Source organism: Drosophila elegans, unplaced genomic scaffold (genome assembly GCF_018152505.1).
Source record: "Drosophila elegans isolate 14027-0461.03 unplaced genomic scaffold, ASM1815250v1 contig_801, whole genome shotgun sequence".
NCBI lineage: Eukaryota > Metazoa > Arthropoda > Insecta > Diptera > Drosophilidae > Drosophila > Drosophila elegans.
The window spans coordinates 358,813-382,399 of record NW_024546155.1 but is presented as its reverse complement, the minus strand read 5'-3'; the positions used below and the strand labels follow the sequence as shown (position 1 = coordinate 382,399).

At 40.6% G+C, this 23,587-nt stretch overlaps 1 protein-coding gene and 1 long non-coding RNA gene across 5 annotated transcripts; both read left to right on the top strand.

Annotated features, from left to right (window-relative positions):
- Positions 1-779: 779 nt before the first annotated feature.
- Positions 780-1,224, top strand: LOC121467825 (high mobility group protein D-like). The gene has a single exon (XM_041710140.1). The coding sequence runs from the start codon at positions 871-873 to the stop codon at positions 1,207-1,209; it is 339 nt and encodes a 112-aa protein (XP_041566074.1). The 5' UTR covers positions 780-870; the 3' UTR covers positions 1,210-1,224.
- Positions 1,225-6,710: 5,486 nt separating this feature from the next.
- On the top strand, positions 6,711-8,013 carry LOC121467824. Of its 4 annotated transcripts, XR_005977850.1 has the most exons (4): positions 6,711-7,237; positions 7,347-7,544; positions 7,598-7,659; positions 7,726-8,013. It is a non-coding gene; the product is annotated as an uncharacterized LOC121467824 (long non-coding RNA). The 4 variants fall into 4 exon arrangements; XR_005977851.1 differs by having other exon boundaries at positions 7,358-7,659; XR_005977848.1 differs by having other exon boundaries at positions 7,347-7,659.
- Positions 8,014-23,587: the final 15,574 nt, after the last annotated feature.

The window sequence follows — 23,587 nt, the reverse complement described above, 5'->3', positions numbered from 1 at the left end:
AATTTTTTTTTCTTCCAATTTTCAATATAAAAAAAAAAAATTTATGCGATTATGCCACAAGATTTAATCAACCAGATTTCAATAACTAAATTCCTACATTTTTGTTTCATGACACTTTTTTTTTTTTCTCTCTGCGTGCTCCTCAGACTTTAAAAGCTAGACAGAAATATTTACGTATATTCACAGAAAATCCTTTCACATGAATGAATAGCAATAGAATAGATAAATTCTCTCATATTAATTATAATAATACCAATATATTGGAAGTGAATGTACCCAAAATGGGAATCGTAGACGTTAAGTCAGTGGACTCCACTGCTAACGTTATTAATAAAGTAGAATCAAACAATATTGACCTATATTGGGTACATTTACTCTTAATAATAATCATTGTCATCTTGAGTGCAAGTGTTATTACCAAAATATACAAATTGCACAATAAATGTTTAAAGAAGAAATATTTAAGTAAAGCACACGATCTAGATAAGATATAAAAAAAAAAAGAGAGAAGAAAATTTTCCTTTTCAAAAGATTAGAGTGCTCAATTTAATACCCTTATATATATATAAAAAAAAAAAATTTTTTTTAATTATTTTTGCTAAAATTATGGCATTTAACACGATAGAATTGGATAGATGTCTTGAGGAAATAACTACTAAAGATCCAGAATTTAGAATGCGTGCATTAAATATTCTCCATTGCCATAAAAACTTCATTACAATCACTGATTTCGAATAAACTATATGTTTATTATCAAACGCAGATAATAAAACAGATTCAGACTCTTCTTTGAAAATTAAACGACAAAGCTCGAATAATAAATACCTAGTTGTAACACTTGTTAAATAGTATCAACAAAAACAAACTATAATGGCCGATAAACCAAAACGCCCACTCTCCGCCTACATGCTGTGGCTCAACAGTGCCCACGAGTCGATCAAACGTGAGAATCCCGGCATCAAGGTCACCGAGGTGGCCAAGCGCGGTGGCGAATTATGGCGGGCAATGAAGGACAAGTCGGAGTGGGAGGCCAAGGCTGCCAAGGCCAAGGACGACTACGATCGGGCTGTCAAGGAGTTCGAGGACAATGGCGGCGGCGGTGGTGCTGCCAACGGTGGAGCCAAAAAGCGCGCGAAACCAGTGAAAAAGGCGTCCAAGAAGAGCAAGAGGGATGAGTTCGACGAGGACAATGATGATGAGAGCAAGTAGACGGCTCATCATCCACCCTCTATAGTCCATCATAAAAATAAAAATAAATTTTTTTTTAAAGACCATCATCACCAAGTCACACACAATAAAACACAATATTACATTTTCGACCATACATTTATGGCAAACATTTCATTATCAAAACCGATCACAGACCGTTAACATACTTGTTCTCAATGACTAACCCAAGTTCCAAACTGACACGTATGAGGCTAGAATTAGAAGAATATAACTTCACAGTTGAATATTTAAAGGGAAAAGACAATTACGTAGCTGATGCGTTATCAAGAATAACCATCAAAGAACTACAAAGTATAACCGGAAATATACATAAAGTCACTACAAGAAATCAAAGTAGACAGAAATCCTGCGCAGGAGAAAAAGAAATAGACTTGCCTAGGCAATCTATAGAAAAAGCTTCAAAGCCCAACGTATACGGAGTCATAAACAATGACGAAGTACGTAAAGTAGTGACCTTGCATGTAAAAAATATGCTATGTTTATTAAAACATGGAAAAAAAGTTACTGCAAGATATGATGTTAGCGATTTATATACCAATGGAGCCTTTGACTTAGGTCAGTTTTTCCAAAGGCTTGAGAAGCAAGCCGGTATACATCAAATCAGCCAACTCAAAGTGGCACCGTGGGAAAATATCTTTGAATACGTTTCAATAGATAATTTTAAGAAAATGGGCAATAAAACATTAAAATCATTGAGAGTAGCGCTACTCAACCCGGTGACCCTAATAAATTCTGAAAAAGAAAAAGAAGCAATTATGTCTACATACCATGATGAACCAATTCAAGGAGGTCATACTGGCATTTCTAAAACCTTGGCCAAGGTCAAAAGACGTTACTTTTGGAAAGGAATGACTCGATATATTACAGAGTACGTACGAAAATGTCTAAAATGTCAAAAAGCGAAAATAATCACGCATACGAAGACCCCATTAACAATTACGGAAACACCGCAAACAGCTTTTGACAGGGTAATCGTGGACACGATCGGTCCACTACCTAAGTCTGAACAAGGGAATGAATACGCAGTTACTTTAATCTGCGATTTAACAAAATACCTTGTAGCAATACCAATTCAAAATAAAAGTGCAAAAACAATAGCAAAAGCTATATTCGAAGATTTTATTCTGATTAAAAATTCTACTGCACACCATCACCAGACTGTCGGAACAGTGGAGCGAAGCCACAGAACACTTAACGAGTTCATACGCTCATACATCTCAGTTGATAAAACAGATTGGGATGTATGGCTACAATACTTCGTATACTGCTTTAACACAACACCCTCTATGGCACATAATTATTGTCCATATGAACTAGTTTTTGGGAAAACTCCAAACTTATCAAAACTTTTCAATAGCATAGATAGAATAGAACCATTATATAATATAGAAGATTATGCTAAGGAATCTAAATTTAGATTAGAACAGGCATATAAAAGAGCCAGAATAATGCTAGAAACTAATAAGCAAAAACAAAAAGATAGATACGACAAAAATAGTTTAGACTTTGAATTAAAAATAGGAGACCAGGTTTTATTAAAAAATGAAACTGGCCATAAGCTAGACTTTAAATATTCAGGACCATATATAGTAAAGAAGATAGAATCCAATAATAATATAACTATTTTAAATGCGAAAAATAAAACACAGACAGTTCATAAAGATAGATTAAAAATTTTTATAGAATAGATTTTGTAGGATGGCCATTCATAAGAAAAAAAAAAAAAAAAAGAAGGAAATAAAATAACAAAAATTTTCTTTTACCTTACTATAATGAAAATATAGGAATACAAATATACAATACATTTTATAATAAATAATAAGAAATAGTCGCATAAATTTTCAAAGTTTCAACTTCACTAAGTTTTTCAATATTTACTATATTAAACAAAAAAAAAAAAAATAATAATAATAATAACAAAAAAAAAAGAATTTTATTAATTTGCTAATTTTTATAAACATATATATATATACCTAACACAATAACTAACAAAATAACTCCATAGATTACGTTATTTTTCAAAAGGAGGGAGATGTAGTATGCTCATATATTGGGTACACACTGTACCGCTTATATCACTATAACATTGTAGCATTTGTTTATGTCCGAATATTCCCAGCACTTCAAGTGCAAAGCAATTCGACCCACACAACAATGTTATGCACATCCTAAATGCTGAGTCGGCATGTCTGCATGCGCGGCCGACCATTCGGTTACCATGTGAGCATAACACTCTCCCTCTCATGCGCGGCCGCTGCTTGCGCCGCCTAAATACACTTACGTATACATTAACATATATATTGAGATACATAAGCGTTGGCCGCGGCGCTGCTTGTGCAGCTATATGAATTGTAAGCTAAGCCAACAATAGTCTTAAGTGAGCATTCTAAAAATGAGTCCCGATCCAAACGGACGGAATAATAAAGCCCAATATAAATTATAACATTACAGTGCACTCTTTTTCTTGTGTTTATAAATATACATACAACCAACATTACAGTGGATAAGTACTTCTGGACGGGCACATCCAAGGCCTCGACCAGCTCTCTGCCACCTTTTCCAAGCAGACTCACACTCGCTCCAGTGTCCAACAACCCCGTCAGTTGCTTGGTCAGAACTCGGACTGCGGCGAACGGTCTGGGATCTCGCGATAAACTGCGCCTCACGGCGGCCACTGCTTCGCGTCGGCAGTTCCGACGTTTGCGAAATCGCTCCCTGGCCTTTTGCACCTTGCGAGACACCACACGCATCCCGCCTAACTGGTGCTCTGAGAAGATCCTGTTCCTGGTCTCTAGATACCGCCGCATCCTCTCCGCATAAGGTAAGTATCGTAATGCAAACTTATTACTATTTTTAGAAGGTAAACATTTATCTAACCCTACCAGCTCTTCTTCTCTGCGGAACTCCTGTTTGGACGCATCCTCTCCGCCCTCGGATCGCCCAGCCGACCGTTTTCCGCACAATCCGGACATTTGGGAGACACGGTGTCGGGCTTCCCACATCGGTAGCAGAACAGTCTGCGTTCTGTTGCTGCGCAGTCACGGAACCCGTGATCCACGGCTCCGCAATTCCAGCAGCCGGCTCGGAACGGATTTTTAGGCTTCGCCCGCACTTCGTCCACCTCTTGCCACGGAGGATCCTCACCAGGATCTGGGCCAATCGCCTCGCTAACCTTGGCCTTTTCCGCCAGAGGATACCGCATCGGCTGCGTGTACGTGGTCCGTCCACGTCGTCCAAAACTACGCTCCACCTCGCAGCACTCTTCCCGCAGTTCATCCACAGTGAGCACGTCCATCGCGTAGACAAACCTTGCGATGCTCTCCCTCAATCCCTTTTTAATAATCTTCACCAGCTGCCGCTCTGACAGTGGCCTTTTCAGTCGAGCCGCCAACTGCTGCATCGCATGGATATAATCGCCAACTCCTTCTCCGGGCTGCTGCTCCTCTGCAGAAGTTGGTGCATCCGATCGTGCTCCGTCTGATGGCATCGGAACCTATCCATCAGCGAGGCTCGAAGCTGGGACCACCTGTCCACCCTGCAGTGACGCACGTGCACCCAGTACCACTCCCGAGCCCGCCCAGTGAGCAGCAGGTGGAAGTTTCGGAGCACCTCTTGCCACGGGCATTGGCACTGCCGCTGCAGGAACTCCAACCGGAAGAGAAAATCTTCCACCGAGTTTCGCTCATCCTCCCCGTCGAAGGATACGCCCCACCGCTCAATTCGCCATTGCTGGTTGGCGGCTGCCGGCCCCACATTGGCATACAGACGCGGCTCCTCCCGGAACTCTGAGGCCCTGCGGTCCTCCATGCACCAGCTGCGGGCCGGGCCATCGTCTCGGCGCGACCTGAAATGATCCGGAGGATACCCGGGACTGCTACTTTCCAACTCCTGGAAATCCAGCGGCCTCCTCGTCGGTTTGGGTGGCACCCTCGGCGGAGGTAGCCTGGAACCGTCCCTGCCGGTGACCTGTGTGTTCTTCGGCACCGCACCTTGCGGGGCTTGACCAGGGATTCCCGCGTTGATCCTTGAATCCGGACGCCTTCGCTCATCAGGCATGCTCTCCAGGGGAAGCTGAGGCCGCTGAGCAGCAGGCCTTAACACCTCGTTCATCAGCTTCATCATCTCCAGGAAGCCACTTCGGATCTCGTCCCTCAGTGCCTGATTGATCCCGCCTTCTTGGGCCTTCCGATGGGTCTCCGCCGCCTGTGCCAAAGCCACATTAACGGCCGACCTTGCCGCGGAATCCACAAAGGGATCGTGGAGTCTTGCGTCCTTATCGTCCAGCTGCAATAACTCATCCGCTGCGGAACCAATTCCCTCCAGGATCTGCTGCTGCCTTAGGTCCTGCTGCAGCTCTGTGTCCTGTGGTCCTTTTTGCTCTTGTTGCAGTCCCTGGCGCAAACGGGCAAGCGGAGTCCTGGGCAACCCTTCCGATATGCGCGGCAAGCCAGCCTCGGTAGCGCCCTCCACATCCGTGGACCACATCTTTTCGTCGTCCTCGCCTGGAAAACCTTTCGACCGAAGCAGGTGATCATGCTTGCTGCCTTGTCGCTTTGACATCCTGAATTTTGGTAACCCCTAACACGACTTCTGAAACCCCGAATTCAACGTGGCCACCAAAAGCCCAAATTATGTATAAATAATTAAATTATACTGAATGCTAGTAAATAATAATAAACAATAAATAAACACCACTAAATAATATGCACCTAAATAATACGAATACCTATATTACCAATAAATAATAATAATAAATAAATAGAAACAATAAACCATAACCCATAAGAAATAAATAAGAAAATATATTAAAGACCCACAAATACCTAAGGCTAAACAAATTCACACCAAATATTAGCTCTTATCAAAAAAACAAGTCCCTCGACTAAATTTCTTTCTCTATTTTTATTTTTATTTTTTTTTTTTTCCAGCCTCAATAAGGGGAGATGGAGCCGATCGCCAGCCGGTAGACTCCGCGCCAGTCGTCTTGCGTCTACAATTTCGTCCGAATTCTCACTAAACAAACCGCTCGTCAACTGGACTAACTTTCAGCTGTGCTGAAAGTCGCCAGTTAAGGACTTCGGCTGTTTGCAGGATCGCATAGGATTTCCCTTTGGACTTTGCGTTTTTCATTCAAGTCGCGGTGGCCGAGCAGCGCGTGACGAAGTCACGGGTCACGACCACACATTTAAGTTTTAAACCGATATGATATGAAAACGCCAATACCCAGAAAACCCAAGGATCTGCACAAAAAAAAAAACAACTACACTGTAACCCCAAAACAAGACATTCATTAAAATTACGTTAACAAAAAAAATATGTCCCTAATACCTATATCACAGTTTAATCACCGTTTTTGGTTTAACCTTTCGTGCTTATTGCACGGACGACCTGGGATGCGAATCCTTCGATTTTCTTCGAAGAGGATGTCACCGCCAAATCACAGCTAATCCCTGTGAACCGTGCTTCGGGAGCAATTGTCCTACTTCTAGTGGACACGCCTCCCTTTCTTCCTACAAAATTTAAACAACTTTTCTCCACCAGTCCGCATCCCGGTGCAATTGCATGTGTGTCATGCAAGCCACCGTTCGTGGGCTGGCTGGAGATAATAAATATGCGAGACGCCGTCGACTCGGCTATCACATATTTTATTTGTTAAAATTGGGCGCCATATTGTTACGGAACTGCATCTTTCCCGGAGGGCAGCGCCGGCTAGCCACGGAGTCCCAGGGCGGAGTACCCCCTATGCCCTGCAGTCCGAACAATCGATTCCGACTCATCGGACGTCTCACGTCGATTTACCATCTCTAGCACAAATCAAAACAAAACAAAACTATGTTTACATTAAGCAACTAAGACAATTCGACGAAATTGGTGGCTTCGATGTCCTTGCCACGACGCACCCACCCAACCTTGGGTGCCCCAAGAGAGATGTGGGAGGCACACCCCATCTCCGGCAGACCGGAGTCTATTCCTGGTGGATTAGGATCGGCTCATCTCCCCGCCCAAGGTAACTCACACAACCATTTCGGTGGCTTGTTTACATTTAATTCTTGGTGAGATTAATAAGTAAATACATTCATTATTGATTCCTACTGATAATCTATTCCTTTCGTTAGAAACTCTCAAGGCCGATCTCAGACCGTCGCCCAGATGAGAAGCGGTCAAAGCGGCAACAACTGAAAGGGAAATTTTTAGACGCTTAGAGTTCAAAGTGTCAGGCAAACTCGCCACTCGGCACTAAATTGGAGGCGTTTGCCAACCGGGTCGCCTAATCCTGAGGAGCTCCAAGGGAAAAGAAGGGACGTGCTGACAAGGTAAGTACGCTAAACAAATCCCACAAGTTATTAAATTTCGCGACCCAATTTAGATATAGTTGGACGCGCGGCCAGGGTTCGGGCTTGAGCCTCTAAATTTAGATCAGATTTCACAGTAAGTACTTTACAATCTTGACTGCATAATATCACAAAAACAACAACTAAAACTAATTTTTTTCAGAGTTCAACGTCGCATGTGTTGAAACTGCAGCAGGAAAAAACGCTGATGGCGAAGGCCAGCGCGACTCCGCACGGAGCCGATTGGTCCGGAGGATAGCGTAGCGTGGCCGGAAGCAGTGCGTCGGTGGACTCGGAGATGACCACGTGGCCAGCGCGGGCATTCGTTCCCGGAACGGACTCACCGAGGGAATCTCCGTATCTGGCCGTCTTGGCGGCAGTCGCTGTAGCTGCTGGCGCTTGAGGCTGCTGCTGTTGCTACTGATCGCTGCTGCTGCGGCTGACGCTGCGGCGGCTAATGCTGCTGCGGCTTATGCTGCTGCGGCTGATGTTGCTGCTGCTGATGTTGCTGCTGCTGATGCTGCTGCGGCTGATGTTGCTGCTGCTGATGCTGCTGCGGCAGGTGGTCGACGACCAGGTTAGGTCCGCCTGGTAAGATTTCACTCCCAAATGTTTAAATTTCCGGGGCCCTTTAGTTAGGGTCCCCGGCGGCTTCAATATAAAAAAAAAAACACTGTAATTTACAAGTTCCGGACTAATAAATAAACACTCACTTTGAGTTATTCAAACACTAATCACGAATTTAAATTTTTGGGTTTTTTTCCGACCGTTCTCCTACTACTTCTTGCAGCAACTAAAGCAAAACCCTGACCTACACCAAAGTCGCTCGCCATTTTCCCTCCCGCTCTCTCAAGATGGGTCAGCGAACGTATTCAAGGCCATCTAACCCAGTTAACGAGCGAACCGGGCTAAATTTAAATAGCTAGATCCTCTCCCGCTATCAATAGTCGGTGTCACCACCAAATCTTATCGATAGCGGGACCTGCTGACGTATCGGCTCGTTTCAGTATTTTCCAGACGGCTTCAACTGAAAATGCAACATGATCTTAAATATTACCAAAAAAAAAAAATATATGCATTCAAATGCTTTTTAAGCACAGCTCTGCCTAATAAATTTTAAGATTTTTTTTTCTTTCTTTCGCTGCGTATATTACCTATATAAAGCGAGAGTACAACTGCCCTGTTCTAGGCCAAGCATTTTGTCCATTCTATGAAGCAATATTGCCCCATACCCAATTGAGCTGGCATCTGTGCGCAATTCTATCAAATGTTGAGGGCTAAATATGGTTAGCCCCGGTTCTTGGGTTAAAACAGATATTATTTTCGAACGAATTCTTTCATGTTCTAACAGCCAGACGAAATCGGAGTTTTTTTTTGAAGTAAGCGAATACAATGGCAATTCTGTAAGCGCTTGAATTTTGCGAGGTTAAGGCTAATTTGTCCATTGCTGACTTTAAACCCCAGATATTCGATCATAGTTTAAATGAAAATCCAAACTTGCTCCTCAGTTTCGGCCACAATCAAATCGACATCGATGTACACTATGGTTTAAGTGTATGCGACACAGCGATTTTTAAACCAAAAGGCATAGACAAAAACTCCTATTGATCGCTAGCCATATCGGGGCATGAGAAATAGCTTGCCCCACGAAGGCCTGCAATCTGTTCAGAAATAAGAGGCAATGGGGTCTTGTGTACAACAGTGTTCTCATTTAAAGCACGATAATCCACACAAAGACGATCATTACCATTTTTCTTTTTAACGAGCACGAATAATGTTAACAATGTTAAATGTTGTAACGTACATTCCCTTTTTCATCTTCGCTCTACTGCTCCGTCGCTGTACTGCTTTTTGTTTCCCAATGCCCTGAAGTTACACGAGTCTGTGGTATTCCCTCTATAAGCCAATCAGAATACCGTTTCAAAATGTTTTTAAGGCCATCTTTTGAGAGTTACTAGGAATTTACAAGGTTTTCATAATTATTTTCAGCGTCTATTGCTACACTAAAGCCTTGGCTTAAGATTTCGCGGCCAATAAAAACATCGAATTTTAGGTATTTATCCATTACAACGTGCAATAAATTCTCTAAGCAATACTGTTCAATATTTATGGTAGAAAGATGTACTACAGATGGAGTCGTTACATATGCCATTAGATTTTACAATATTGTTAAGTCGTTTTCTGCGACACTTTCTTTGACCGATGAACATTCATCTCCCCGGAGTCGAAGCAAAATGGAATTTGGAGGAGCCACAGTGCAACTGTCCACACCCTTCTCGAAGATCTTCTCCTTCGTGGCACTTAAAAAACCAATCTTTCACTCCAGAATGACTGCTCCCGTTCTGATTATTTCCTCTTGCGTTCTGTCCCCTTTCCAGTCGGCTACGGCATTCGGCCATTTTGTGGTCAATCTTTCCCCAATGGTGACATTTCACTGGAAACTTTGATTTCTTCCGCTCTGGGTCTGTTAAATATTCATCGCCTTCCCTATAACGCTTCTTATATGTGTGAGCCTGCAGCTGTTGTTTTGGCTCATTGCGACTTTTTACGTTGGTAATGTATACCCAGCGCAGCAAATCATTGCTGATTTGGGCCTGGTGTGCCAATGCTCCAAGTCTTTAACTTTCCACTTGGTAATGAGCGATGTATCAATTCGACTGCCATATTCTGCGAATCCCTCTCCGAATTTAAGGCGACGTTCAGTAAAACCAATAAATTTTCAGGATCAATATAATTTGGGAACCTGCTTACAAATAAATGGTAAAAGTTAGCGACAAGATCGATTTCTTGGAAAATAACATTTAGAACCGTTATTTTTTTTTAGTTTTGGAGGATATTAATACATTTTTCAGATGTTTGTATCGCAGTGAAAGCGACATTTCTAACCCTATACAATGCATAAATTCTTGATAAACAGGACTGAAAGAGTTGATATAGCCATGTCCGTCCGTTTTATACCGTTTGCGGGCTCAGCCTAAAAGCTATCGAATTTAAACTTTCGCAATCGTATATTTCTTATGAGTAAGTAGATTAAATTTAAAAACGACGGAGATCACACGTCCATATCCCATAGCTGTCATAGGAACTACCAGGTCAAAGTGTTAGATTTCGCAGTTTATTTTTTAATCTTAGTATTAATCGCTGGTTTAGCCCTAAAATATATTTTTATAGTAGATAAACATATACATTGTGATTTGATCAAAATCAGTTGTAATATTTTATCGAACGACTGTACTGGCATACTATCGGGTAAAATTGATAAACTTGGTTGTTTCTTAAGAATTTTTTGTGTTTTTTTTTTTTTTTTTTTTGGTTATGTAATAGTTTTATATAATCCCTAGACTACATGCATATAGAAAATTTGGCTTCTGTTCTCATTATACCCTTGCAGAGGGTATTATAATTTCAGTCAGAAGTTTGCAACGCAGTGAAGGAGACATCTCCGACCCTATAAAGTATATATATTCTTGATCAGCATCACTAGGCGAGTCGATCTAGCCATGTCCGTCTGTCCGTCCGTTTCTTCGCAAACTAGTCTCTCAGTTTTAAAGCTATCTGCATGAAACTTTCCCAAAAGTTTTCTTTCTATTGCAGATAGTATATAAGTCGGAACGAGCCGGATCGGACGACAATAGCATATAGCTCCCATAGGAACAATCGAAAAAATAAATAAAAAAAAATTATAACTTAGCTGTTTTTTAATTAGTTTTTTTAGTTCTTCGACATATAGTAATGGTTAAATATTTCAGAATTACGGCTTAAATTTCATCAAAATCGGACGACTATATCATATAGCTCCCATAGGAACAATCGGAAACAAAATACAAAAAAATTATAACTTTGCTGTTTTTAAATTTTTCTATTAGTTTTTCGACATATAGTAATGGTTAAATATTTCAGAATTCATCAAAATCGGACGACTATATCATATAGCTCCCATAGGAACGATCGGAAAAAAAAATACAAAAAAATTATAACTTTGCTGTTTTTAAATTTTTCTATTAGTTCTTCGACATATAGTAATGGTTAAATATTTCAGAATTACGGTTTAAATTTCATCAAAATCGGACGAGTATATCATATAGCTCCCATAGAAATAATAAAATATATAAAATAACTATATAATAATTAAGCTGCAAATCATCATAGCTTCAATGTTTTTAGACATATACGGAAGTAAATCATAATTTTAATGTTTTAAAAAATATTTAATTATTGCAATAGCTGCAAGGGTATATGAGCTTCGGCTTGCCGAAGTTTGCTTCCACTTTGTTATTATGTAAAGTTATATTAAACAAGACACCTTTTGACGAGTTCAAATTAACGTGACGATCGTACCTCCAATAACTTTATTAAAAATGTTATGATTGAGTAATAAATGTTTTTATTTTAATAATTTTTTTTTTTAATTTTAGTTATTTTGAAAATGTTTTTCATTTAACTTTTTACATTGTGAATTTGTTGACTATTTTAATAAGTATTTAATGTAATTGAACTCTCTTTTAATTAACATATAGCTGTTGGAAAGTTTGAAGTAATGTAAGATATCTTAACATTTTTTTACTTAAATAATACGTGGAGATTGAAAAAACCGAAAACACGGTTCTGACCTCTGTTAATAAAAAATTTATTTTGTCTATAAAATCATGGCTTGTATTTCGATTTTACTTAAAAAAGCGTTAATAAGAATTTTTCATTATTCAAATCAAACAAAAACACGTCATTATTCAAATCAAACAAAAACACGTCGCGAAATACGGTGTTTTTTGACTTCGAAAATATTGCCATAACCGAGGGTTGTCCTGCAATCGCTCTGATAGCATGAGGAAAGTGGCAGGCGGATTAAAAGATCCGAACGCAGAGATGGGAACAGGGCATATCGCAGTCGTATGAGAATGAGAATGCATGATCACGCATACATACAAAGACGAATTCAAGCGCAGGGCAGCCTTCTTCAAAAAGCGCCTCTCTGCGACTGAACGACTGAACTCGTGCAATGAGTGCGCGAGCATAAAAATGAGAATAAGAATGAGAGAGTAAAAAACCCGAACGCACACGAAGTGCATGGACCTGCTGCTGTGAGAACGGTGGACCTTCCGCGGTCCGTTTTTTTGTGTCCAAATGCGTCGTATGAAATGACCAGTCTATATGTTGTATGGTTAGTGGTGTTATTCACCCCCCGTTCTGTAGTTTCCCTACCTTGATAATACGTGAGAAATTTGGCAGCTATTCCTTTTTTGAGTTTATTTATGTATTCACATATTTAATTCATGTAACAGCAGCATTGTAATTTAGTAAAGGACTTTCGTGGTCCAAATTTATCAAAAATTATCAATTCAAATTCTTACTTCTTCAAATTCCCCTATTGCGAGTCGGCCGAGTGCATGTTGATATCGCGTGGTTTAGAAGTCGGCGAGATGCATATAGATACCGCGTGGTTTAGAAGTCGGCGCAGTGCATAAGGATATCGCCTGAGATCGAAGATTTGACTTGGCGTTGGCGCGTCAGTGTGGTGTGTATGGTAGCCACATGTGGCTTAGGAGTCGGCGCAGGGTATATGAATGCCGCCTGAGGACGAAGATTTCTATGCCGTACGTGGCTTGGCGTCGGTGCAGTGGTCGCGTCCGATGTGCAGGTTAGAGGAATCGCAGGCTCGTGAATCGCTGAGTCGGCTCCCCATGGATACGATTACAGCTAGACCACACCTGGCATGCGCCGAAGAGATGTCGTACCAAATCGAGGGACAGAAGTTTCTCGCCTCGGCCAACCAGTCTTAGAACCCCACAAGCTCGACTGCGTCATTGGCCGGGACCGAATTTCCCGCGACTACCTTAGCCTTCTACAATAGAGACACACCTTCACTTAATTGTCCTAACTAAAGCACTAATATTTACCTTTGGGCGGTATGAAACTCACTGAACACTCTAATTTACATTTGTCTGGCTTGCCGATGCTCAAGAACAAACTGACTTGTATTTCGCACTTGGGTGTACAGTTTGCTTTTCTTTGCCTTAAACCAGTGTGATCACAAGTTTGCGTGCACATTATTTTATGCATCGAAATGCAATGAACGACAGTTCGGCACGCGTCCCTGTCAAAGCGAAGTTGCCATACTTTGAGTTACAAAATCTTCCAGGTTTTTTTTCTCGTATTTGCTTTTACGCGCTTTCAATAACGCGCGAGAGAGGTCGCACTATGCGACTCCGTCAACGATACGACTAGCTGACGCTCGTCTGCCTGCGTAACGCAACGTTGCCAAACTTCTATGGAATTTTCGTGAACTTCTTTTTCTGGCAACAGTTAAGAAGAGCGCTCGACTGCGTCAATGGCCGGGACCGAATTTCACGCCACTACCTTAGCCCTCTACAATAGAGGCACACCTTCACTTAATTGTCCTAACTAAAGCACTAATATTTACCTTTGGGCGGTATTAAACTCACTGAACACTCTAATTTATATTTGTTTGGCTTACCGATGCTCAAGAAAAAACTGACTTATATTTCGCACTTGGGTGTACAGTTTGCTTTTCTTTCCCTTAAGCCAGTGCGATCACAAGTTTGCGAGCACACTATTTTATGCATCGAAATGCAATAAACGAGAGTTCTGCACGCGCCCCTGTCAAAGCGATGTTGCCATACTTTAAGTTTCAAAATCTTCCAGGTTTTTTTTCTCGTATTTGCTTTTACGCGCTTTTAACAACGCGCGAGAGAGGTCGCGCTATGCGACTCCGTCAACAATACGACTAGCTGACGCTCGTCTGCCTGCGTAACTCAACGTTGCCAAACTTCTATGGTATTTTCTTAAAATAATTTTGCTTTTTTTGCCTACGTACGCTTCGGGTAGAGGGTAAAAAGAGCGCGCTATGCGCGTCAACGTCATACCCTACGTGTGGCTTGAGGAATATCCGAATTTGCAGGGTAAGTATATTTCGCTAAATTAATTTAAATTAATTTTCCTATAAATTCTGGCCCCCCCACCGACAGTCAACTCAGCCAGAGTTACATTTCGGGGTTAACTAAAAAAGGGCACTGTGAATTTTATCTCGAAAATATCACGTCCTTATGTTCCTTAAATGACATTCGCATAATGATTTCTTGGCTTCATTCTCTAACTGATAGTAGTTCGGGCTGATCTTCTCTGTAACGAATGCCTTTATGAACACAGGGACTTACTAGCTATTGAACTTTTTCTCAGCATTGCTTTGAACGAAACTGCTAGCAAATACGGTGTCTCCAACATTCGGATGTACCGATCGCCCACGCAAATTATTTACCTTGCATTTGCTGTATGAGATACCGAGATTTCCCTTTTAGCCTGTTGGCGCGCTACTTGCAACATGTCGGCAGATTTTAATGCCAAATCGTCGGTCAATGAAATTGAATTCCTAATGGGCTTATGACACTACATTGTTGACCTCATTCATTGCTCATTTATTTTTTTAACTAAACGATTTTACGTAAGTGCGAGCAAGACAAACGTACGAAGTTTCCAATGAGCAATGAATAAAGAAAATTGACAGAACCCGATACCCGATAGAAAATACTAGACGGATTAGGTAAAATAAAATAAAATTCGATAAAATTCCAACGGGGCCGATACATCAATGAGCAAAATTGTATTTAAATAGTACATTTTTGTTCATTCATAGAAGTCGAATGAAAAAGCTGGTTCCTAGATTTGTGTGGTCATTCCAATTCGCGGCTCCAAACATCAAATTTATAGTAAGATTCAAGCAACTGAGAAATTAAATGAAGCTGAATCTACCAAAAGATTAACAAACAAGAAGCAAGCAATATTGTAAAGCCAAAGCTCCTCCTAGCGTCCTAGGGTTTTCGTACTTGGAAATGGAATTCCTCAAATACTTTTCGACTAACATTAAGTTTTCGCGGGCCCAACGTAAGGCACCATTTGTTGTTGTTGTAGTATTCCGCGTGTGTTGGCATTCCACACCATCATATGTTCGCGAAATAATCTATCTAGTGTATAGAAGAGTCGGAGTGGTGCACTCCTAGCATTGCTCGGTACTAAAATCGTCGGATGGGGATGGTTCACTGTCACACAAAACAAAAAAAAATTATATGAACTAAGCGGTAATCTAACAAGTTCCAAAGAAACAGCGATGTGAGCAGACTGTTTGACAAGCGGACGGACTCTGAAGACTAAGAAGATCAACCCTTATTAAGTGTTCGGGGTTCGGTGTACCCTCCCAACCTTGATAACACGTAACAAACTTGACGGTTATCCCTTTTTTGAGTTTATTTATGTATTCACATATTTAATTCACCTAAGAGCAGCATTGCATTTAAAACACGGACTTACGTGGTTCAAATCAATCAAACATTTTGAATTCAAATTCAAATTCTTACTTGTTACAACATATTTATAATTACGCTTCCGGTGAGTTCAACTGTTCAAACTTCATGTTATTGACGATAAAATATTAACGGGATATCTTTGCTTAACATTATCATTACCCAACTGTAAATTAAAGTATCAAGTAACTATGTATATATACGTTTAATCGACGCAGAATCAAATCCCTAAAAATGATATAGTCAGAAAATGCAATGTAAGGTTTTCATTCACTTCCGTATGATTCCGTTGACGCAGGTTATGTGGGCTCATCGAAAATGCTTTAGCAAATTATTTCATGAAAAAGATATTAAGAAAGTTATAGCCTAATTCCATTGTCGCATTAAAACGCATTTAGCCTAATGCGCATTTATTTACACAGGGAATCCCTTAAGGCTAAATGCCGCATTTAAAATAAATGCGATTATTAAATGCAATTTAAAACCATTCGCCCCGAACGTTTTTAGAAAAAATACCGGAAAATACCGATGTTTAACGATATTTTGTTCGTGCCACCACTACAACAGATGCTTTCTATATGCAAGGTTGGCGCAATTTTTGATGTCTTTTGAATATAAAATCTATTTTGCATTAAAATGACTTGAACCTAGAGCGCTCGCTGAATAATTCTGCTCGCAGTGCCACAATGCATTACTGCTGGATCTCTGCCAGGAAATAACTACCACATATACGGGGATCCTTGCCCTTTTTAGAAACTTGGTGCTCTCCATTGCAAACCCGTCATAACAACGCAATCAGCTTCTCTTCCTTGTCGTCCAAGTTGGCAAATGCCTCGGTCACATTATGGATGTCCTGCTGAGCATTACAGAGTTTAGTAAACTCACTCATGTTAATTAATTTTAATTTATTTCTTTCGGATTTGCCAAAATTCAAAAGTAAACAAACCCAGTTCAGCTGTTCGTGCCACTCACTTGTCGGAGTAGCATTAGCTAAATGCTAATGCGCCAATGGACATTTTAAAAGTCCACTAATGCGGCAGTGGAATCAGGCTATTAGTTTTCTGACGGGCTGAGCTTTTGTGACTGGCTTGATGGCTTAACAGCATAGTGATACTAACGCAAATGTACGCGAACTTAAATGAATTCATTAAATTCCTTCCTTACACTAATTATTCACAAAATCAAAGCTTTGTCACATTGCGGATATCGCGTGATTTAGAAGTCGGCGAGGTGCATATGGATACCGCGCGGTTTAGAAATCGGCGCAGTTCATGTGGATATCGCCTGAGATCGAAGATTTCCTAAGCCGCACGTGGCTTGGCGTCGGCGCGTCAGTGCGTTGTGCATGGTTGCCACCTGAGGACGAAGATTTCTATGCCGTACGTGGGTTGGCGTCGGTGCAGTGGTCGCAGGTTACAGGAATCGCATACGATTAGAGCTAGACCACACCTGGCATGCGCCGAAGAGATGTCGTGCCAAATCGAGGGACAGAAGTTTCTCGTCCCGGCCAACCAGTCTCAACTGCGTCACTGGCCGGCCTGAACAGACTCTCCTGCGACTACCTTAGCCTACTATAATAGAGACACACCTTTACTTAATTGTCCTACCTAAAGCACTAATATTTACCTTTAGGTGGTATTAAACACTAAACACTATAATTTATATTTGTCTGTCTTGCCGATGCTCAAGAAAAAACTCACTAATGTTTCGCACGTGGGTGTACAGCTTAATTTTCTTTGCCTTAAATCAGTTTGCATTCTTTTACGCTTCGAAAGGCAATGAAGGAGAGTTCTGGCAAGCGTCGCTGCCAGCGCACAATGCGAAATTGCCTACTTCAAATAACAGAATCATTCCAGGTTTTTTTTCTGGTTTTTGCTCTCACGCGCGAGAGAGATCGCACTATGCGTCTCCGTCAACACCAGTGAACGATACGACTAGCTGACGCTGCTGCCTGCGTAACGCAACGTTGCCAAACTTCTATGGAATTTTCATAAACTTCTTTTTCTGACAACAGTTAAAAAGAGCGCGCTATGCACGTCAGCGATATACTCTTCGTGTGGTTTGGGAAATATCCGAATATACTTCGCTAAATGCATTTAAATTTATTTTCCTATAAATTCTGGTCCTATAAATTCTGGCTAGAGTTGTAGACTTAAATTAAATATAATATTAATTGTCTTGAGCTGAAAAATTTCTCCTCGCTTTCAATTCTTGGCACATACATACGTATCCATAGTAGACCTAGATTGCATGCATTAAACACATTTCAATATTGCACACACACATATATGCACAATATATTTTAAACAAAATGTTTCCAATTTTCAAATTATTAACATTTACATACATATATCAAAAACATAATCTATTCGGTAAATGGATGCAAAATTTGTTAAATATTAAAATTTGTTATTGCAATCACTGTCGTCCGCCTTACCCTCTTCTCGTTGAACTCGCAAAATAATAGTCGCTGAAATAATCCCAGCCGCTATACACAACCAATACAAAGTACCTCACTTATAAGCACACGTTGCGGTGAACTCTTTTCGTTACCGCTTGACCGCCGCTGCAATAGTTTTTGTTTGATATTTTCGTTTGGACGCGTTTGAGATTAGCGGTCGGCCAAGTGACGCGCTACCCTGCAATCGATCGAGTATGACTTTCGATACCTCGTGCCTCAACAATCAATTATTATTTTTATTCTCGTCAAGGTTCCGGCAGAGCAAATGGTGCTTTATAATTTATTACTTTATAATTCTTATAATTCTTTATAATTCTTACTCTGTGCTATGACATTCCACAATCTCTTTCAAAGAGATTAGAAAGGTTTTGCCAAAAATTTTCCGGATATTCCTTAAAGGTGGAATTTACGTTCCTAACCGCACGTTTCTTGCCGATATTTAGCTTACATTTTTTCGGTTCCACTTTAAAGCAGTCGTGTCCACGCGCCCGGCTTGCGAATCAACGATTTATTCTGCCGGCTCGCTGCCGACCATGACAGTGTAAACGGTCGTGTGGCCTAGGCAAGCGTCTACGAAAATACTAGCTACATGTCATTGTATTTGTGTGGACACCACTGCTCTAAAGTCTTGGCGCGAAAAAATTTGAATCGACATGGCGGCCAACTATGCTTCTATGAACCAGAGGCGTAGTCGAAAGAGAAAGGGAGCTTGGGAGGCTAACGCTCCCCCCTGCAGCAATTTGAAGAGAGAGTATATGTAAGCCATTATTTAAAAGTTCAGATATCCATTTAACACTGTGACTTTTGATGGACAGTGGATCCCACCGGTTGCCGGTCACTCTGTGGGAACACCAGTCCACCATCCATCCAAAATTCCAGCCGTTTCGCTTGGATGGGCTCTGTGGGACAGTGCCACAAATCCACCGTAAGGGGTCCTTTAATATGCATGGTGCAAATAGAGTATTCTATGAAAATAGTTTCACTTTAAGCATACCTAATTGAACGAAATAACCTTTACAAATACTAGTTCATTGCCAATTACATGTACTTAAAACCTTGTAAGTTCATGTTCAGCTGTGGCCTATGAAACTGATTCTTATTAAAATCAGAGTTCTTTAAATATCAAGAAAAATGTAAGTCAGTGGGGTTCTGGTATATAAATAAATGCAATTATCGTAAAAACACATTAATATACATTTAGTGGGCAAATCAAGTTTGCGAACATTTTATATGGAATAACTGTGGAAAGTGTAATTAAACTTTTTTGTCCACTGTATGTGTGTACATATGTAGATGTATAACATCGGCATACATATGTACATATGTAAACTTGTATACAGTGTCTTAAAGTTTATTAACCTGCAACAAATTACTTATCTTAAAACGGGGTAACTATAACACGAAAGAAGATATGGAAAACGTTTATACTTATGATTAAATAGTTTAGCTTTAATAATGCAGTGTTGTTTATTTCCTTACCCTATATTAAAAGAAAAAAATTATGAAGACTAAGTTTATTTTACAATTTTTTTACTTATTTAATTTAACATTAAAAGTCGATGCACCTGATGGGTAAGTTTATTTTTTGTGGAAACTTGAAACTATTCTCTCGAATAAAACTATACGTCCTTTTTATTAAAATTTGAACTCTCAAAAATTAGTGTGAAATAGTCCACAGATAATTAATTAAACCGAAGTCGTTTTCCCAATATCAACAAACGATATACCGTAATTTTAATTCCTATATAAAGTTTTTGGCAGATTTAAGATTAATTTACTTGCTAGACTGTAAAATAGAAACACTTTTCTTAAATGTAATTCTAAATCGATGTTAGATACATACATATATAGGTTGGTAATGCAAAACGGATCAAACAAAAAAACTATCAAATCTATTATTTATTTTGAAGGGACTGGACTAGTATTTTCTTTTTTGCGCAGGGTTACACGGCCCACCACCCGTCAGCCGACCGATGGGTGCAGCCGAGTTTCGTACGGCACGATTCGCGAGATAGACGCGAGATATGAAAATAAGGTGAAAAAAAGTCCGGAAAAAAGTAGAAAAAAATTTGTACTTGTGAAGTAATGATGAAACGTTTTAAGAGGAAGTCGGAAGTCAGAAAGTCAGGATATGATATAGGAAAAAATCTGTTATAGTCCGAACATAATACTCTAAAAGGCTCATAATTAGATCTACAATGATTTAAAATGACTGGCCATTTCATACAACGAAAATGGACACAACATTTCTTAGCGGGAGGCCCCAGGGGCTATCAGCAGCAGGCCCCGGCTCTTCGTGTTCATTGTGGTTTTTTGCTCTCTCATGCTTATTCTCATTTTTATGCTCGATTGCTTTTTAGTGGAGCGGGCGTACATTTTTAAGGACTCTTGTTTTGAATGTGTTCGTTGCCTTCAAGCTTTCTCTCACTCTCTCTATCTCTCTCCCTCTCTCTCTCACTCTGCCAGTTTACTCTCCTTGGGAAATTATTTTGCAAAATTTGCTTTTCCTCAAAAAGGCATAAGACAACAATAAAAATTATTTAACTACAAGCACTTTGAGGCTGTTGGTTTTTGAATGAAATTTCTGTTGTTGTTCAATAAGATGCAAAGAGAAGTGGCACTCTAAATTTGGCTTACTGGAAATTGCACTGCGCAGAGAGCGGAAAACGCAAAAAAATCCAGAAGAGAAATCGCTCTCTTAAACGCTTTTAGGGTTGTCAGCTGTCTGTTATGATTAAACATTGATAAATGTTGTCTGAGGTGTTTCCCAGAATTCGGGGTTCATCTACCCTTCAATTGAGTGCCTGCAATAGTTCCCATATTTCCACATGACTTGCCACTTTCGCAATGTTATTAGTTGCGCTTTTAAGAACGTTTAAGAGCCGCTTGTGTGGGGTCAGAGTTCATTGATAGATAAACATAAACTCTTGAACAAACACAAATGTGAACTCAACGCGTGGCAAATTTAATTTCGAATCCAAGTTTTTAGCTCCGTCATTGGGGTTTGGCATTTTCGCTGCAAGTCACTGTCAAGGCGAAACGCAAACAAAATTGCATTTTCTGCGGAAAATTTGTACTGGTTATGGGAGCTTTCTTTTATACACGGTATGCAGTGAAATTTTAATTGTCTTTAACAATTTTAATTGTCTTTAAACAACTCGTTACAATTCAAGATATTAGTACAATTAAAATTACAAAATTATTATCATTAAAATATTATTTATACAAAAAACGCGGATTTTTATATTTGTACCATTTGCCTTAACAAAAATATAAAAAGTATTTTATTATTTATTACTTGCATTGCCAAAAACAACATCTCTCAGAGAAATAGCAAAGGAGAGATCATTAAACATAACATTCAAAACAAGTGTCCTAAAAGTGGACCAAGATTGCTTCCTTGTGGGGCGCCGGAGGTATTATTATTATTATTAATATCGGGGTGTCCAGTGTACCGCGACCTATAAGATCTATTGTACCCCCATTCAGAGCCTACAGCTCAGATATCAACCCACTTCCTCGAATAAAGTCGAGGAGTTTTAGTGGGTTGATTCTTACTAGGAGCTCAGGTGTAAGAGTTCTGGTTCCTAAGATTTTACATCTTATGCTTGCTAACGCCGGACAGTCTGCAATGATGTGTCTAGAGGTTTCGTCCTCTATGTCGCAGAATCTGCAAGTTCCACTGCTGGTTATTCCCATCTTACCTAGGTAACTTTTCAGTCTACAGTGCCCGGTTAGTAATCCGGTAACGAGCCTAAGTGAGTTTTTCCCCAGTTGAATAAGTTCCTTGAACCTCTTCTTGTTATAGTTATTTATTTGAGTTTTGGCTTGCCTTAGACCTGGGGTATTTCTCCAGTGTTCTTGTCTCATGGCGCCTTCCGCTTTCCTAAGGTATTCTTTTATAGTGTGCCTCCCTATGCCACAGTAGGGCTCTGGGCCTACCAGGGGCTGTTCGGCTCCTAGTTTTGCCATTCTATCGGCATGTTCATTTCCGGATATGTCCTTATGTCCCGGAATCCATCTGAGGGCCAGCCTGTTTCGACTGCCCAGTATATTTAGCTTACTCTTCACCTCTAGGACTAGCTTCGAGGTGATTTTGTTGCTATGTAAAGCAGTAATTGCTGCTCGGCTGTCCGAAAGGATCGATATGTCCTTTTCCTTGTATCCACGCTGTATGTTGAGCTCTGAACAACGTCCAATGGCACATACCTCAGCCTGGAATATGCTGGTGTATTGGCCAAGGGATTCGTGGTATTTTATGCGAGGCCCTACCACTCCAAGGCCCGTGCCTTGTTGTGTCAGGGATCCATCTGTGTACCATGCAATGGTGTGTTTAGCCATCGGATGCACTTCAGACAGTGTGGTCCAATCTTTCTTATTGCCTAGGTGTGCTGTGAAGTTCTGCTCGAAGATTAGTTCGGCTGTCATTTCATCCCTAGGGTGGAGTATTAGGGGCACCTCACCTAACAAATTAGTCGCATCCCTGTTATTTAGAATGCAACCACTACCTGTGCCCTCAGTGCTTATTCTCAGGAGTGTAGCTTTGCGTTGGATATCAATCACATAGTGGAGTGGTGTTAGCTCCATCAAAACTTCTAAGGCAGCTGTAGGACAGGTTCTCATTGCCCCTGTCATGCATACGCAGGCAAGTCTTTGTAGTTTTCCTAGCTGGTTTTGCATGCTGATGAGCTTAGCTCGTTTGCCCCATGCAAGTGCTCCGTAAGTGAGGATTGGTCTCACGATCATTAAGTATAGCCATCGTATTATCTGAGGCCTGGTTCCCCAGGATTTCCCAGCAATTTTCCGACAGGTATAGAGTGCTCTGTAACACTTTTCCAATGTCTTTTGTATGTGTTGTCGAAGGCTCCCTCTATGTCTAGAAACGCACAGATAGCTATTTCTTTGCTGTCAATTGCCCCTTCTAGCGTGCGACATAGTTGATAAAGTGCAGTGTCTGTTGAACGGCCTGCTCTATATGCATGCGGTGTGTTTTGCAGCGGACAGTCTCTGAGAGCTGTTCTTCTGATGTTGTAGTCTACCAGTTTTTCCAGCGTTTTGAGACAAAACGAAGTTAAGCTGATAGGTCTGAAGGACTTTGGGCTGGTGATGTCTTTCTTCCCGATCTTGGGGATGAAGACCACCCTAGCGCTGCACCATGCACTTGGGATATACCCAAGGGCTAGGCTGCTCACCAATAGTCTTCTTAGGCGGGTTAGGAGTAGTTCCTGCCCCTGCTGTAAGAAAGCTGGAGA

What these genes read in the sequence shown, in the direction of transcription:
- LOC121467825 (XM_041710140.1), top strand. Translation starts at nt 871, where the DNA reads ATGGCCGATAAACCAAAACGCCCACTCTCCGCCTACATGCTGTGGCTC.